We start from the raw sequence: 13,811 nt of genomic DNA on the forward strand, positions 1-13,811 counted from the left end.
CAGTGAGCCTAGTCTTCTAGTGGCTCAACTTTGTTTGGAAGACGTAATAAGTTACTGTATAATTTCTGAATTTGTCCTGTATTTCCCTGTGGATTTTTAGTATTAATGCTATAATACAATTATCTGGAGTTTGGTTAGACTAGTAATTTCTACAACTTGCCTTTATAGGCATTTTCTATTTTTATTGATTTGACAGCTATATTCCTATTTTCTCATCGAAAAACTTAAGAAGGGTCTTCTTCTTATCATGGATCCCTAAGTTTGTTCCGTGGTTGAAGAAAATATTCACTTGAAAATTATGTCTTTACAGGATTGAAACGTATCCCGTGTATGCTCTTGGAAGAAGAGCTATCAGCTGAATTAAGTGATGAAGATGCAACAAACCTAATTCGGCTACTTTTTGCGTCAACTAGGAAGGCAGTTTTGGAGAAAATTGTTCCTGGGTGTGTCTCAGGGATTTCGGGCATAGGCTGAGGGGGTACTTATGCATTTTCCCGTTCTTCTTGTTGATACTCTTAAGTAAATGTTATATTTTTGCTTCAAACTTCACCGTTTACACCTGAGAATGGATTCCAAGAAAGTGCTTGTGAAATAATAAGTTGGTAATATTTCTGCAACCTGGTAGATCTATACTGTTTTAGCGGTGTCTTTGTGCTGCAATTTTTTTTGAACTGTATGTTTGTCTTAAATCAGGTCAGTTGGTCAAATACTTCCAGATTACTTACCAATATTATTTAGTGGAAGAGGTGCCATTTTTGTATATTATCATGTTACCATCTTTAACATTTTTCTAACAACATTAAGACATTTTATTGTACTTGGAGTTTGATAATAGAGTGAGCAGTCAGATTATTTTCATGTACCATGGAACATAGACGGTAACTGTGTTTGCTCAGTAGGTACATCATTCAAAGCTGTACGCAAAATGAGTATCTAGATGCCGTGGTTTTGATTTTTTGAATTCATAGAGTATCCCCTCAAGTTCAAAATTTGTTTAGATTATTTTAGATAGGTTCCTTCTTTAGTGTTCTTTGTCAATGACAAATTATATTGGTGTTTTTCAGATTTCAGCCATACTACTCCGGGATACTAAATTTTTTGAATGCTTATGTTGTAATATCCAGGACTAGTTTGAAATTTCTAAGCGTGATATAACCATTTCTATGATGAGGAATTATCCACAACTTCCTCACAAATTTATGTTTGACAAAGCAAAAATTCACTATCTACTTGAAATCATTGTTCATATGAACCTTGAGCGCGATTCTCTTAAAAGACAACATCAGGTGCGTAGTGTGGAACTTATTACTATCATGAACTATATAGGGGATTGCCAATATGAAGTAATTTGTTTTTGAACTGTTAACTAAAAGTTGTTTTCCTTTGCTTTTCCAGAATTTTACATCTACTGTCCTTCTGAAGAAAAAGGCATTCCTTAAGCATGGTGTAAAGGAAGCTCTGAGATCTTGTGTAAAAGCTCTGAACTTCTGTGCTATTGTGAGTTGTGGGGAATTACAGGACTTTGCCCTTAACAAATTTAAAGGGATTGAAGATGAGCTCGTTATCAAACTTAAATCTGCATTAAAAGAAGTGGTATGTGCCATTAACAAATTGAAGGGGACTATGTTTTATTGATGCGTTTTGGTCCAATGTCCAATTTTTGTTGTTGCAGGATGGTGATGATGAATATTCACTGCTTTTTTTAACTTGAAAAGGTTGTATGAACTTCAATTGTAAAGGCAAATTTTCATTGAAAGCTTGCATAAAGATCCTGCAGAGACTTTCAAAAACTTCAGATGTATTGATGACAAGATGGGTATACTGTAATTTGAATAATTCTTTTTCGTAGTCTTGCCTATACTCAACTGCTTTGGCTTACTGTTCAGGTTATTGGATTTCTGCTTCTTAGCATGCATCTACATATTTGCAATTGCCTACACTCTATCATAAAATCTGGATCAGTCCTGGAACAATCTATATCTTCATTTATCTCCAAGCGCAGTGCCTTGTTTGAACTACTTGAGTTCTTCCTGACTACGAAATCTCCGGAAAGTCTTCGTGCAAGTCAACTTGCATGTATGGTAACCATTATTCCAAACTTCTATGTTCACTTATCTCCTGTTAATGCCTTCTATGTTCTCTTTTGATTGGTTGAGTTTGTTGTTTTTCTTGGTCTAGGTTGTGTTATTTCAAAACAGTGGTGGCTGTTCAGGAAAGCAACCTTTGCATCCACAGAGCTAGAAGCTTTAGGGTACTCTCTAGATGAATCCATTCTTCAAAAGTTCTGGAAGCTTTGTGAACGCCAACTAAATATTCCAGGTGGTTTTTTCTCTCCCAGTCAATCAATGTTTTCTCTAAAGTTGTGGTAGCTGTAGCACATCTTACATCAACAGCCCCCACTCAAACTCCAGGTTCATCGTTATCTGCCCAAAGTGATTTTCCTTTTTTTAAAAAAAGTTTTAACTAATATAGATTTTCGGTTTCAAGTGGTTCCATGTTTCTATTTGATCGGAAAGTACTACAAGATTTCCGTAAAGATGGTCACCATTGGAGGAAGAAGAAGGATGGTGAAACTGTTAATGAAACTCATGAAAAGATGAAGGTATGCTCTATTGTCACTTGCTCTTATCATATTTTTGTAGGCTGCGGGTAAATTATTATCTATCGGTGGAGTTGTCTATGTTTTTCTGATTGCTCTTTTCAAGATCTCCAGTAAAAACATGAGATTTCCTGTGTTTAACAGCTACGGGTTTTATCTGTGATTTAGTTTATCACAGACATTTTTTTTTGATATCTTTACTGCTTAAAAGTAACTTTTAGGAAATTGGGTTTTTTTTTTGGGTGGGGGAGGGTGTAATAGTTTATTGATATTGTGGGGGAATATACTCTATACGAGAAATATACCAATATAGTTGCCCTATGCTTGCAGAGTTGGTTTCCACCTCTGGATAAATAAAATTACCAAATTGAATTTTAAAGGAAGTCACAAACCACCAATGAGAGACCATGTTAAATGTTCTCTCCAAGTTGCAGTAATATTTCCATAATAAGGTTACTTTACTTTGGCTCTTCATCCTCAAATAGGGCATCATACGCACACACTTTCCGATCACACGTCGCTATATTTGCTCGGTGCCTCTTCTATCCATTCACATTTGAGCCGCAGCCTAACTCAGACTGTGTGTCATGCTGTGAACCCGAGCTGCCCCAGGCTGTGACTCCCCACTACCTTCTCTCGAACTCTGTGCTCCCTCCTCAGACTAGGAAGAACCATCATGGCTCGAGGAGTCGGACTCATTCAGCACAACGATAATGGCTAGTTTCTAAATCAGTTGGCGTGTTTCCTCGGTGCCTTTGGTGAGTAATCCTCTAGGGCAGGGTCAAATTCAAACCAATTGAGTTCATCATCCGTTCGTTAATCAATAAGTTGAAGTTGGTCAGACGATGCGGTGGGTTTTGACCTTCGTCCATAAGTTTTGGTATTCATTGGTGGCATAGTACCTGTGGAAAAGTCATTAGTACCCAAACATATAAAACAAACAAAGATATGAATGAAAATAAAACTACGAAACCAAAAGAAAACACGAAAAAATAATTTGCAAAAATATTCACTATTTGGTCCTACGGTTGGTTCTTACAGATCGTAGAACTTCTACGGGCCGTATGACCCAACCGTACCAAAAGATGTCAACATTTTTAGTTGTTGAAGTTGAAATGAATAACGGTTCGTCAAAGGTTCTACGGACCGTAAGCCAAACCGTCATTCCAAACTTAGGCTACTTTTTGTGCTTCAAGATGACGGGACTTGATCTACAGTCGGTAGGAATTCCTATGTCCCGTAGATCCAAGTCGTCAACCCTAATATTAGGAGTTTTTAGGATCAACTTTGTATTAACACATCTTCAACATCATATCAGCCTATTCCATCACAAACATGCATTTCAACATAGTAATTTTCAATGTAATTCTGTCATCTATAGGGCTTGCACTTATCAATTAGTCACAATAACAAATAGCACCATCACAAACCCTAAGTTAAGAACACAATTTGAAGTAATTTGTTTCACATATTTACACATAATCGACAACACTCGCATCTACTTGCTTTCCAAGGGTATACTTTAATTAATTTAGGCGTACAAAACAAGCATCACATACCCTAGGTCAAGTAGCAACTTTGAATTCAAGTAATTGAATCTAGTTAGACTTAATTCCATACCTTTAGATGAATTTCCAAGTTGTGCGAGTGCATCAATTAGATGTCTAGAACTTTGAAAACCAACTTGATAATTCCCCTGTCCCGCATTGCCTTGAATATGAGTAAAGGAAATTTGGGAAAAATTGAAGAAAGGAGAGGAGAAAGGAGACATGGGAGGAAAGGATTAAATAGTGGAAGTTGGAATTGTAAGGGATGGAGTTTGTGTGTGAAAGGGTGGGACATATCAGAGGTTGTAAAGGTTGGGAATTGAGGGAAATAGGGGATGATTTAAAATTGGATGTTTTCATTAAAAAGGGTCGCGGGTCGGGTCATTAAATTTAAACAGACAGGTTTGGCGAAAAACCTTCTACGGTCCGTAATCATTCCTTCGAATTGTCGAAGGCCTCCGTCGTTCTACTCAACACTTAGAAAAAATTCAGGAAACATACGGACCGTCAAAATTTAAGCTGTTCGTATTGTGAATCCATAGACTTAAAGTTATTATTGTGTTAGGACTTAGATTCTACGGATGACATATAAGGTTAGTTGAATGAGCAACGACTCATAGATGGAACCGTAAAACCCTCTACACTTTGAAATTTTGCAGATTTTTCTTTCTTTCCTGCACATGTAGCAAACTTAGGACTCCTTTTTACATTTTCTTGACACCTTTTGGACACGGTCCCTAAACTATCCTATTCTAGACAAAAATCAAACTTAAGAACAAAAAAAGTCAATAAAAGAATAAAAAATAATAATTAAAACTAGCTAGATTATATCTTGGGTTGCCTCCCAAGTAGCGCTTGATTTAACTCTCTACCTTTGAATCTTGTTCCTTCCTCATTCTCAAGTTCAACCGCTCTGTGTGATAATAGTTGTACAACTCTGAATGGTTTCGTCCTCTTTGATTTGAGCTTGCCAGGAAACAAGCGCAGCCTTGAGTTGAATAGAAGTACCAAATCACCGGGATCAAATTCTCGCTTTTCGATCTTTTGATCATGGTACTTCTTCATATTTTCCTTATACACCTTCAAAGCCATTGGAGGTATCCCATTTACCCAAGCTACAACAAAACCCTCATTTTAGCTATTCTATTCATCACGTTGATTCTAATTTCTTCTAGCATAGACACAATTGTCTTATGTCTAGCTGCCTGCTAATATCCAAGCATTAAAACTTCAGCCATTTTATTATCAACACTATCACATTTGAGAACTCCTTGAAGTACACTTTGCACCATCTTTCAATGTCATATGTGATAGGATTTTCCACAATTTTTCTACCCAACTTACTTATCTCACCTTCCCTAGCCTTCAATTTAGATTCAAATGTTTCCCTAACACACTTCTAGAACTTTTTCCTTCTTTGAATACCCTTCCATTTCTTTGACCAGCTTAACAGAATGTGTCAAGCACACATTCTGTGCTCACAAGCAGGAAATACTTCCTTAGCTGCACTAATCAAATCCTACAAAAAATCGTAAACAATGGTATGTATGTGATGTAAAATCAGTAGTAACTAAGCAAAATAAATAGTAGAGTTACTAATTTATATGATATTGGTAAAAATAGTAGGTAACTGTTTAGAAAAATAAACAGTAACTAACTACTAGGAAAAAGCAGTAACTAATCCTACAGTGAATTTTATGCTTTGACTTGTTGTTGTTTATACTAGTTGATTAAAATGTTAAATTGAGCTAAATTTAATCAAGAAAAAAGGGAAGAAAGGAGTAAATGTTTAAGAGTAGTAAAAATAACATTATCATACATTTTGCATATCAATGATTAGAGTAGTTTGATCCCCATTTCCAAGTTGGAAGTCATCTTGCAAGATCCTCGTAAACCATCTCCATGTTTCCTTTTTTTCTATTTCAGTAACAGCCCAAGCTATTGGAAACATTTGATTGATTCAATCTTTAGCAACTGCTACAAATAATGCCCTTTACATACTGAAAACAACCATCAAGACCTATACACTTCCTACACTTGGCCCTTACCCGTTTTTGATCATTCTTCTCATTTTCTTGCTGGAGTCCTTTCTTTAATGCATAATTGTTCAAATATTCTCTATATTTATTAACATTTTTAAAGGCTTGACCAACCTGCCAGATGACTTTCTCACAATCTGGACGATAGATTACCCTGCTACGCTTTTTCCTATCCCTCAACTGCCCTCCTCCTTATCCATCATCACGAACATGCTCACCTTCAAATTCACTTGCAAAAGTATCTACATTTCATGAGTCATAATATGGCTCATCATCATCACCTCCCGAATGGTACCTCAAATTTGTTCTTTCGTTATCAATATCTTCATAGCCTTCATCTAACCCAACTTCACCAAGAAATCCATCCGGTTTCTCCCTAGCAGGAGCCTTAACTTTTTCTGTTTTATTATTTCCCCTTAGATCTTCTCTCACCACCCTAAGTTCTGCATGAACATCACTTCCATAATTATTAGAGAGTTCAGATTCGTTACTTTTTTCTTCTTCAGAGTCACCACCAGTGGAGTTATTTCCCTGTAAATATCCACTGGTAGCTTCTTTATGCCCTTTAAAATCATCATTGGTAAAGAATATTGCAATTGTCCATGGCTCTTCACTTTAGCATTTGTGATGCTCTGTTTTGGTGTAGCTACTGGAAATAAAAAAGACACATCTAAGACATGTAAAACTGATGAATAGACATATTTGAATTAAGAAATGAAAATAACATGATCTGTTTGTCCATCCATGCCAAGGATAACCCAAAATAATTCAACACACTTCTAAATGTACTCAGATTTTGTCCACACAAACATCCATTCTTGCATTTCTTCAGGTCAACCGAACAATGCTAATTCTTCTGTAACATAATCATAAGTAGCTCGGACTCTCTAGAAATGTTGTCGCACCCGTGCTTTCTGAAATGCGCTACTTTTAAAGGATGTGACACAAAAGTGACATTTTTGAAAAGTCCGAGCAACATAGATTACACAACCTCATGATCAACAATTGATACCAACAACAACCCATCACAAGATCCAAGTATAATTGAACATAAGCACAAAAACTCACTGAACAGAAGCACTAATTAGACAAGAAACACAAACTTAATATAAAACATCAATTAGACACTAAATAAGAATCAGCAGACAGCACTACAGTCCAACTCGATCGGAAGAAAGTTGGCATTTGGACCTTGTGTGGATTCTAGTTTTCAGTTCACTATAACATCCAAACTATAAATTTGCCTGAGAGAAAATGGAGCTCTTTTGATAAATGATAGAAAGTAAACTCAACTCAACAAAAAAAAGAGAAACACAAGTTGTTGAGTGCTAATAGAAAAAGATAAATTAAATTTTACTTACTGCTTGATAGTTATAACTACACATCTACAATACTAGATTCATTTCCACTATGAGCCATATCTCAAAAATATGAAATCGCTTTGAAGCCTAATAAAGTTATCCTTTCGAAGGATAACCCCTACTTTCTGTTGTACTTTCTCAAACTATTGTTAGAAGAGCAGTGCTTCTTCTGCTTCTTTGTAACAGTCCATCATATATCTTGTGTAACTGTAGGTTGGGGGAATCCACAAAGTTTATGAAATTGGCCGTATCTTCCACAATGAAGGCATTTCAACTCGTAATAATTCTGAATTCACCTCCATTGAGGTAATAACTCTTTGTCAATAATAGTTTTTAAATTGATTTTAGATGTATGAAGCATACTCTGACTATGAAAGCATGATGAATATGGCAGAAGAGATTGTGACACGATGTGCCCTTGCAGTTAATGGGAAATTTAGAATTGATTACCAGGTAAGTACCCTTTCCTCTGGATAATCTTCCTCAATAGTGTTTGTAATTGGTGATCATTCGTTGCATTTTCATGTATCTTCTCTGTCAAACATGATACAAGTAACTTACAGGAATACGTGTGGCAATCATTCTTATATTGAAGGCATCATACTGATAATTGATTGAACTTGTGGCTTCTGGCTTTGATTGTTCTTTTAAGTTCCCTTAGAAGACAACCTAGTTCTTTCTTTATCTGGCTACGAGAATGGACCATGAGTGATATGAGGAATCATGTGAACTTCATCTTTGTCAATGGCATTATGTTATTTTTTTTTGGACCTTTTCAATTTCCATTTATAGGGAGCTTCCTTAGGTGCTAGCATCTTCTTTACTCAACCATCTTGTTTCTCGTGACCAAATATTATCTCATCATAACAAAATAATTTTGAATGGTTGAACAACGTTGGCCCAAAAATTTCCAGCTAAACATTTTTAGTTACTATTCGGATACCTGACCTATTTCCTTGAGTTGATGCAAACCAACTCGTCTTATTTTATCTTTTCCAGAGATCCTAGTTCAAGCCTTTTCATATGCTGCATATGTTTTCTTGGAGAATGTGAAATGTTTCTGCACTGATTTTGAAACATGGTCAGATTTACACATAATGACTTGAACTAACTTTTCAGTAAATTATTATGAGTTGTATGGTTAATAGGTTTTTGGTCCCACTTTTGGTATTTCATTTTCTTTCTTCTCTCACCTTAACTTTAATTGAAGGAATCAAACTTTATGCTTTGTTGCAGGGTGTGGAGATCTGCTTGGAAAGACCTTGGAGGAGGGAAACAATGCATAATCTTCTACGACGAGCTGCTAAAGAACATGACATAAAGCAATTGATATTCTTGGTGATGATCTGGATAAGAGTTCAATTGAAGCATGCTCTTCTGTTGGCCATTTGCTTAATGTGGTTTGAATAATCTTCTTTCGAAATTTTTTTGTTCCCATCTGCAGTTACTTAGAACTAGCAGCTATTAACCACATGCCAGTGTATCTTATTGGTTAAAATGGTTCTTTTTATGTGTACTGCTTTGTGATGTTACCATTTTCAGGTCTTTGAGATGGTAGTAAAACCAAAGCTTCTACAACCGACTATTGTCTTGGACTATTCTATTGAAATGTCTCCACTGGCCAAACCACATAGAAGGTGCACCAGTTAGCCATAATAGTCATCTATTCAGGTTATTTTTTTCTTTCTTTGTTATTTTATAATTATGGCTTTAACGCTTTCATAGTGACACTACTCATTCAATGATGACCCTCCCTCTCTGTAACCTGACCTGTTTGGTTTGAAAATTATGTCGGCAAGTTGAGTTCATTCTACCACTGGTACTATTCGATCAGTGGTCTTACACCAATTACCACATAAAAATCAAAACTTTCTAGCCCATTTGTATATACCGAAGGTGGTTGAATTTGTGGAGTTTAGCTTCCGAACTCTGTACTCCTTCCTCAGACGAGAAGAAGCACAATCATGGCTGGAGGAGTCGGACTCATTTGGCACCAGAATAATTTCTAGTTTCTTCGACTATCGGTGTGTTGTCCTCGGTGCCTTTGGTGAGTCATCCTGTAGGCTAGGGTCAAATTCAGACCCACTGAGTTCATTATTAGTGCGTTCTTCAATAACTTGAAACCTGGCCGAAGGTGCGGTGGATTTTGACCTTCTTTCATAAGTGTTGGTATTCTATGGTGGCATAGTACCTATGGAAAAGTCATTAGTACCCAAATATACAAAAAAAGCAAGAAAAGATTGAAAATCAAACTATGAAACCAAAAGAAAATAAAAAAATTACACTGTTTTGGTCCTGCGGTTGGTTGTCATAGGACCCAATCGTAGGAAAGGAAGTCAACTATTTTAGTTTCTGATGTTGGAATGATGGTTCACCAATACGGTCAGTCATAGGTTCTGCGGACTGTAATCCAAACCGTCATTCCTAATTAGGCTACTTCTTATGATTCAAGATGACGAGACTTGATCTACGGGCCATAGGAATTCTTACAGCTCCTCAATATTTGTCAGACGATCATCCAACTCAACCGCATCATACTGGAGCATATGAGACTCATATGGGATATACCGGCGCAACATCAAAACATGGAAAACTGGATGAATAGCTGAGAATGCTAGAGGCAAGGCTAATTCATAGGCAACAACACCAACTGTCCTCAAAAGGCCCGATATATCTGGTGCTAAGCTTGCTTCGCCTCCCAAATCCTATCACGCCCCTTATGGGCGAAACTCAGAGGAATGTTCTGTCACCAACAACAAATCTCAACGATCGACGATATTCTAAGCCTATCCCGAATCACCCTCACATCATCTAAGGCGTCCTGAAGCAAGTATATACCACGCAGCCTAAGCTCATAGACTCAAACCAACCAATCGAAGAGCAACAACCCCTACCATATAAGGCCTCGAATAGGGCCATCTAAATACTTGAGTGGGGGATCTTGTTGTACGCAAACTCCCTTAAAGGCAAGAACTAGTCCCACTGACCTCCAAAATCCCTAACACAGGCCTGCAACTATCCTCAAGAACCTAAATAGTGCGCTCCGATGGACCATTAGACTGCGGGTGAAATGTTTTGCTAAGGTCGACACGGGTGCCCAACTCCTCCTGAAAAGCCCTCCAAAAATCGAAAGTGAATTGTGAACCCCGATCTGAAATGATAGAAACAGGCACACCATGAAGACGAACCACCTGTCGAATATAGATACGACCCAATCTCTCGGCACTGAAGGAAGTATGAACGGGAAGAAAGTGTGCTGACTTGGTCCATCGAAACATGATGACCCAAATGTTGTCAACATCTCTAGACGTACGAGGCAAACCCACAACGAATTCCATGGTGATACGCTCCCACTTCCACAGAAACTCACCACCTAGCCTCAAGTGCTTGGCCTTCACCTGCTGGCAACTCAAACATCGATACACATATTCTGAGATGTCTCTATTCTTACAGCTCCACCAGCAATGCTGCCTCAAGTCACGATACATCTTAGTTGCGCCCGGATGGATGGAATATCTAGAATCATGGTCCTCGCTAAGAATCAGCTGAATCTAAGGTAGCCGGCCCAACATCACTTGCCACTACCCTATCTCTGATTGTTGCTAAAGACTCATCCTCAAACTGATGACCACGAACCCGATCTAGCAAAGATGATTGAACTGCCACAAAGGCTAATACTCGTCTGGAATCTGAATATCAAGTTGAATCATTTGGTTGGCTAAGAACTAGATGTCCAAGACCGAATGTCGCTCCGGAACTGAAAGGAAGGCTAGACTACCCACACTCACTGCCTTTCGCCTCAAGGCGTCCGCTACTACATTCGTCTTGCCCGAATGGTAGGGAATAGAGAGATCATAGTCCTTGAGGAACTCAATCCAACGGCACTGCCTCGATTTAAGATCCCTCTGGCTCAGAATGTACTGAAGGCTCATGTGATCGGGGTAGATCGCACAACAAACTCCGTATAGATAGTGCCTCTATATCTTAAGTGCTAATACTACCACCGCCAACTCCAAGTCATGGGTGGGGTAGTTGCGCTCATGCAACATAAGCTACCTCGACGCAAAAGCTGTGACCCGACCTTGCTGCATCAATACACAACCAAATCATCGCCGAGTGCGTCATAATATATTGTGAAGCCCTCTCCCTCAATTGGTAGAGTCAAAATGGGAGCGATGGTAAGCAACTTCGAATGCTCAACCCACACTCCTCTGACCACACAAAAGGGATATCCTGGCAAGTCATTCGAGTCAAAGGTACTTCAATAGTGGAGAAGCCCTCAACAAAACGTTTGTAGTAACTCGCTAACCTGACGAAGTTAGGATGAATGTACCCCTTACCTACGAGGTCCTCAAGCTGAACAGTGAGCTTCTTGAGCTCTATAGGTGTCATCCAATAAGGTGAAATAGAAATAGGACGGGTACCTGGCTCTAAGTATATAGCAAAATCAATATCACGCTATAGAGGGAGGCCAGACACGTTTGTGGGAAATACATCCTCAAACTCCCTAACCATTGGAACCGAATCAACTGAAGGGCTCTCCCTACTAACATCTCGCACGTAGGCCAAATAGGCTAGACAACCTGAAGCAACCAACCGCTGAGCCCGCATGAAAGAGATAATACTCGTCAGTGCGCGGCTATAGGAACCTTGCCACAACACCGCAGGAATGCCAGGCATGGAATGGTCTTGGCGTAACAATCAAAATGCATCAATCCTAGCTGCTCTACCGCGGGTGAGGGGATGAACAGTCCATGCCCAGAATCATATCAAAATCTACCATATCAAGAAATATTAGGTAAACCTGAATGCATTAACCCTTGCCGCTCTACCGCGAGTACGAGCCGTCCTGTGAAAGAGTGAAACAAGTAAGATCCCATGTAACCAATTAGACATATAATGCAAGAAAAGGATACAAAATAGGAAATTTTTCTAACGACATCTTGTAGCCTCCCAAAGATTAGTCACAGACATCTACGCACCAATCCGCAGTACTCTACAAGACGTTAGCTTTGTACAAGTGAGTTTGGTGAACCTGGGCTATGATACCAACTTGTCACGACACGATTTCTCGAGTCATGATGACGTCTACTATAATCCACCAGTAGGCAAGCCAACCCGTATCCCAAACTATTAGACTCTGCTACATCAGTCTACAGGGAGCTAAGCCGTCTAAAATGACGTTAGGGAGATTGCAAGGCCTAACGGTTCCAAAAGGATGCAAGTCTATGGAAATCACTAGCCTCAGCCTAGACTTAATTCCAAACATGCTCCAACAATATACACAAATCACAAATAAGGCGCACCACAAGGTGAATAGGATCAACAAATACAATAGACATGCTTCAACTGCCCAGAATACCCGAAAAGTAGCCTAAGGCATGGATTCTAGGAATTTAACATGATTAACCACTAATTCAACCCCAAATTCATACAAATCAACATACAATTACTTAATCATGCTCATTCTAAGGAGAGGGAAGCCGTAGTCTACCTATAGGCCGACCACGCGCGCTCCAAATCACGTTTCCAGAGCTTTCTCTTTCATATGGCCTCGGAACGTTGCCATACTATCGAAAGAATCACAACGTTAATACGGTTGTTTTGACACCAAAATCGCATTTTTCAGAGACATACCTAAAATCGAGTCTAAAACGAGATTGTGGGACCCTCATCGGGAATCCCAAAATCGACTTAGTGAAAAGGTTTGTTTTACTTCTCCGAGCTTCTGTCCTAAACGAAACACAATTCGGGGCTCGAAACAGCCCAAAATCAGCCCATGCATTTAAATCACTATTAAAGATAAAGAAGGAGAGAGGACAACAACTAAAACTCGAAAATTACCTCAAACAGAGGTCCCTCGACAGTCCCGGGAACTCCAATGCGTAGCCACACCAATTTCGAAAAACCAAGCCTTTGAATCACCCAAAACGGAGCTATAATGAGAGAAAAATCGCGTTTAGAAAATGAGGGTTGAATGCTGATTTTCGACTATAAATAATGGCAAATCTGGTCACTAAACGGACTTCTGGTCGCTAAAAATGACATTTTCAGGTAGGTAAAAGTCTGCACCAGATATCAATTTTTTTCTATTTTTTTTCAAAGTGTCGAAAGGGATCCCCGGGATTCAGTCAGGACCCGATAAAAATAAATCAAATATGCTACACCACTAAATTCGACATTCCGGACTCAATGGAACTGTTAAATTTCCGTAAAAAGATTGCTTTGACAAAAAAACCCCTCTCACGACCCATTAGGCCTAAAA

General features: G+C 38.6%; 1 protein-coding gene and 2 long non-coding RNA genes across 3 annotated transcripts in view; all 3 read left to right on the forward strand.

The window, feature by feature from the left end:
- Window positions 1-1,560, forward strand: part of LOC107063154 (uncharacterized) — a 1,789-nt gene extending 229 nt beyond the window's left edge. The window contains exons 2-3 of the long non-coding RNA XR_001475099.1: window positions 1,065-1,286; window positions 1,396-1,560. This is a non-coding gene — a long non-coding RNA (uncharacterized lncRNA). The remainder of the gene's footprint in view (window positions 1-1,064; window positions 1,287-1,395) is intronic.
- A 244-nt stretch (window positions 1,561-1,804) lies between these two features.
- Window positions 1,805-2,762, forward strand: LOC107063152 (sister-chromatid cohesion protein 3-like). Its single transcript, XM_015314630.1, has 5 exons — window positions 1,805-1,816; window positions 1,887-2,076; window positions 2,179-2,322; window positions 2,490-2,602; window positions 2,706-2,762. The coding sequence occupies exons 1-5, from the start codon at window positions 1,805-1,807 to the stop codon at window positions 2,760-2,762; spliced, it is 516 nt and encodes a 171-aa protein (XP_015170116.1).
- A 5,036-nt stretch (window positions 2,763-7,798) lies between these two features.
- LOC102593730 (uncharacterized) lies at window positions 7,799-8,837 on the forward strand. Its single transcript, XR_368304.2, has 3 exons — window positions 7,799-7,852; window positions 7,895-7,999; window positions 8,783-8,837. It is a non-coding gene; the product is annotated as an uncharacterized lncRNA (long non-coding RNA).
- The last annotated feature ends 4,974 nt before the right edge of the window (window positions 8,838-13,811 follow it).

The sequence above is a fragment of the Solanum tuberosum genome, unplaced genomic scaffold (assembly GCF_000226075.1).
Source record: "Solanum tuberosum cultivar DM 1-3 516 R44 unplaced genomic scaffold, SolTub_3.0 scf00310, whole genome shotgun sequence".
Classification (NCBI taxonomy): domain Eukaryota; kingdom Viridiplantae; phylum Streptophyta; class Magnoliopsida; order Solanales; family Solanaceae; genus Solanum; species Solanum tuberosum.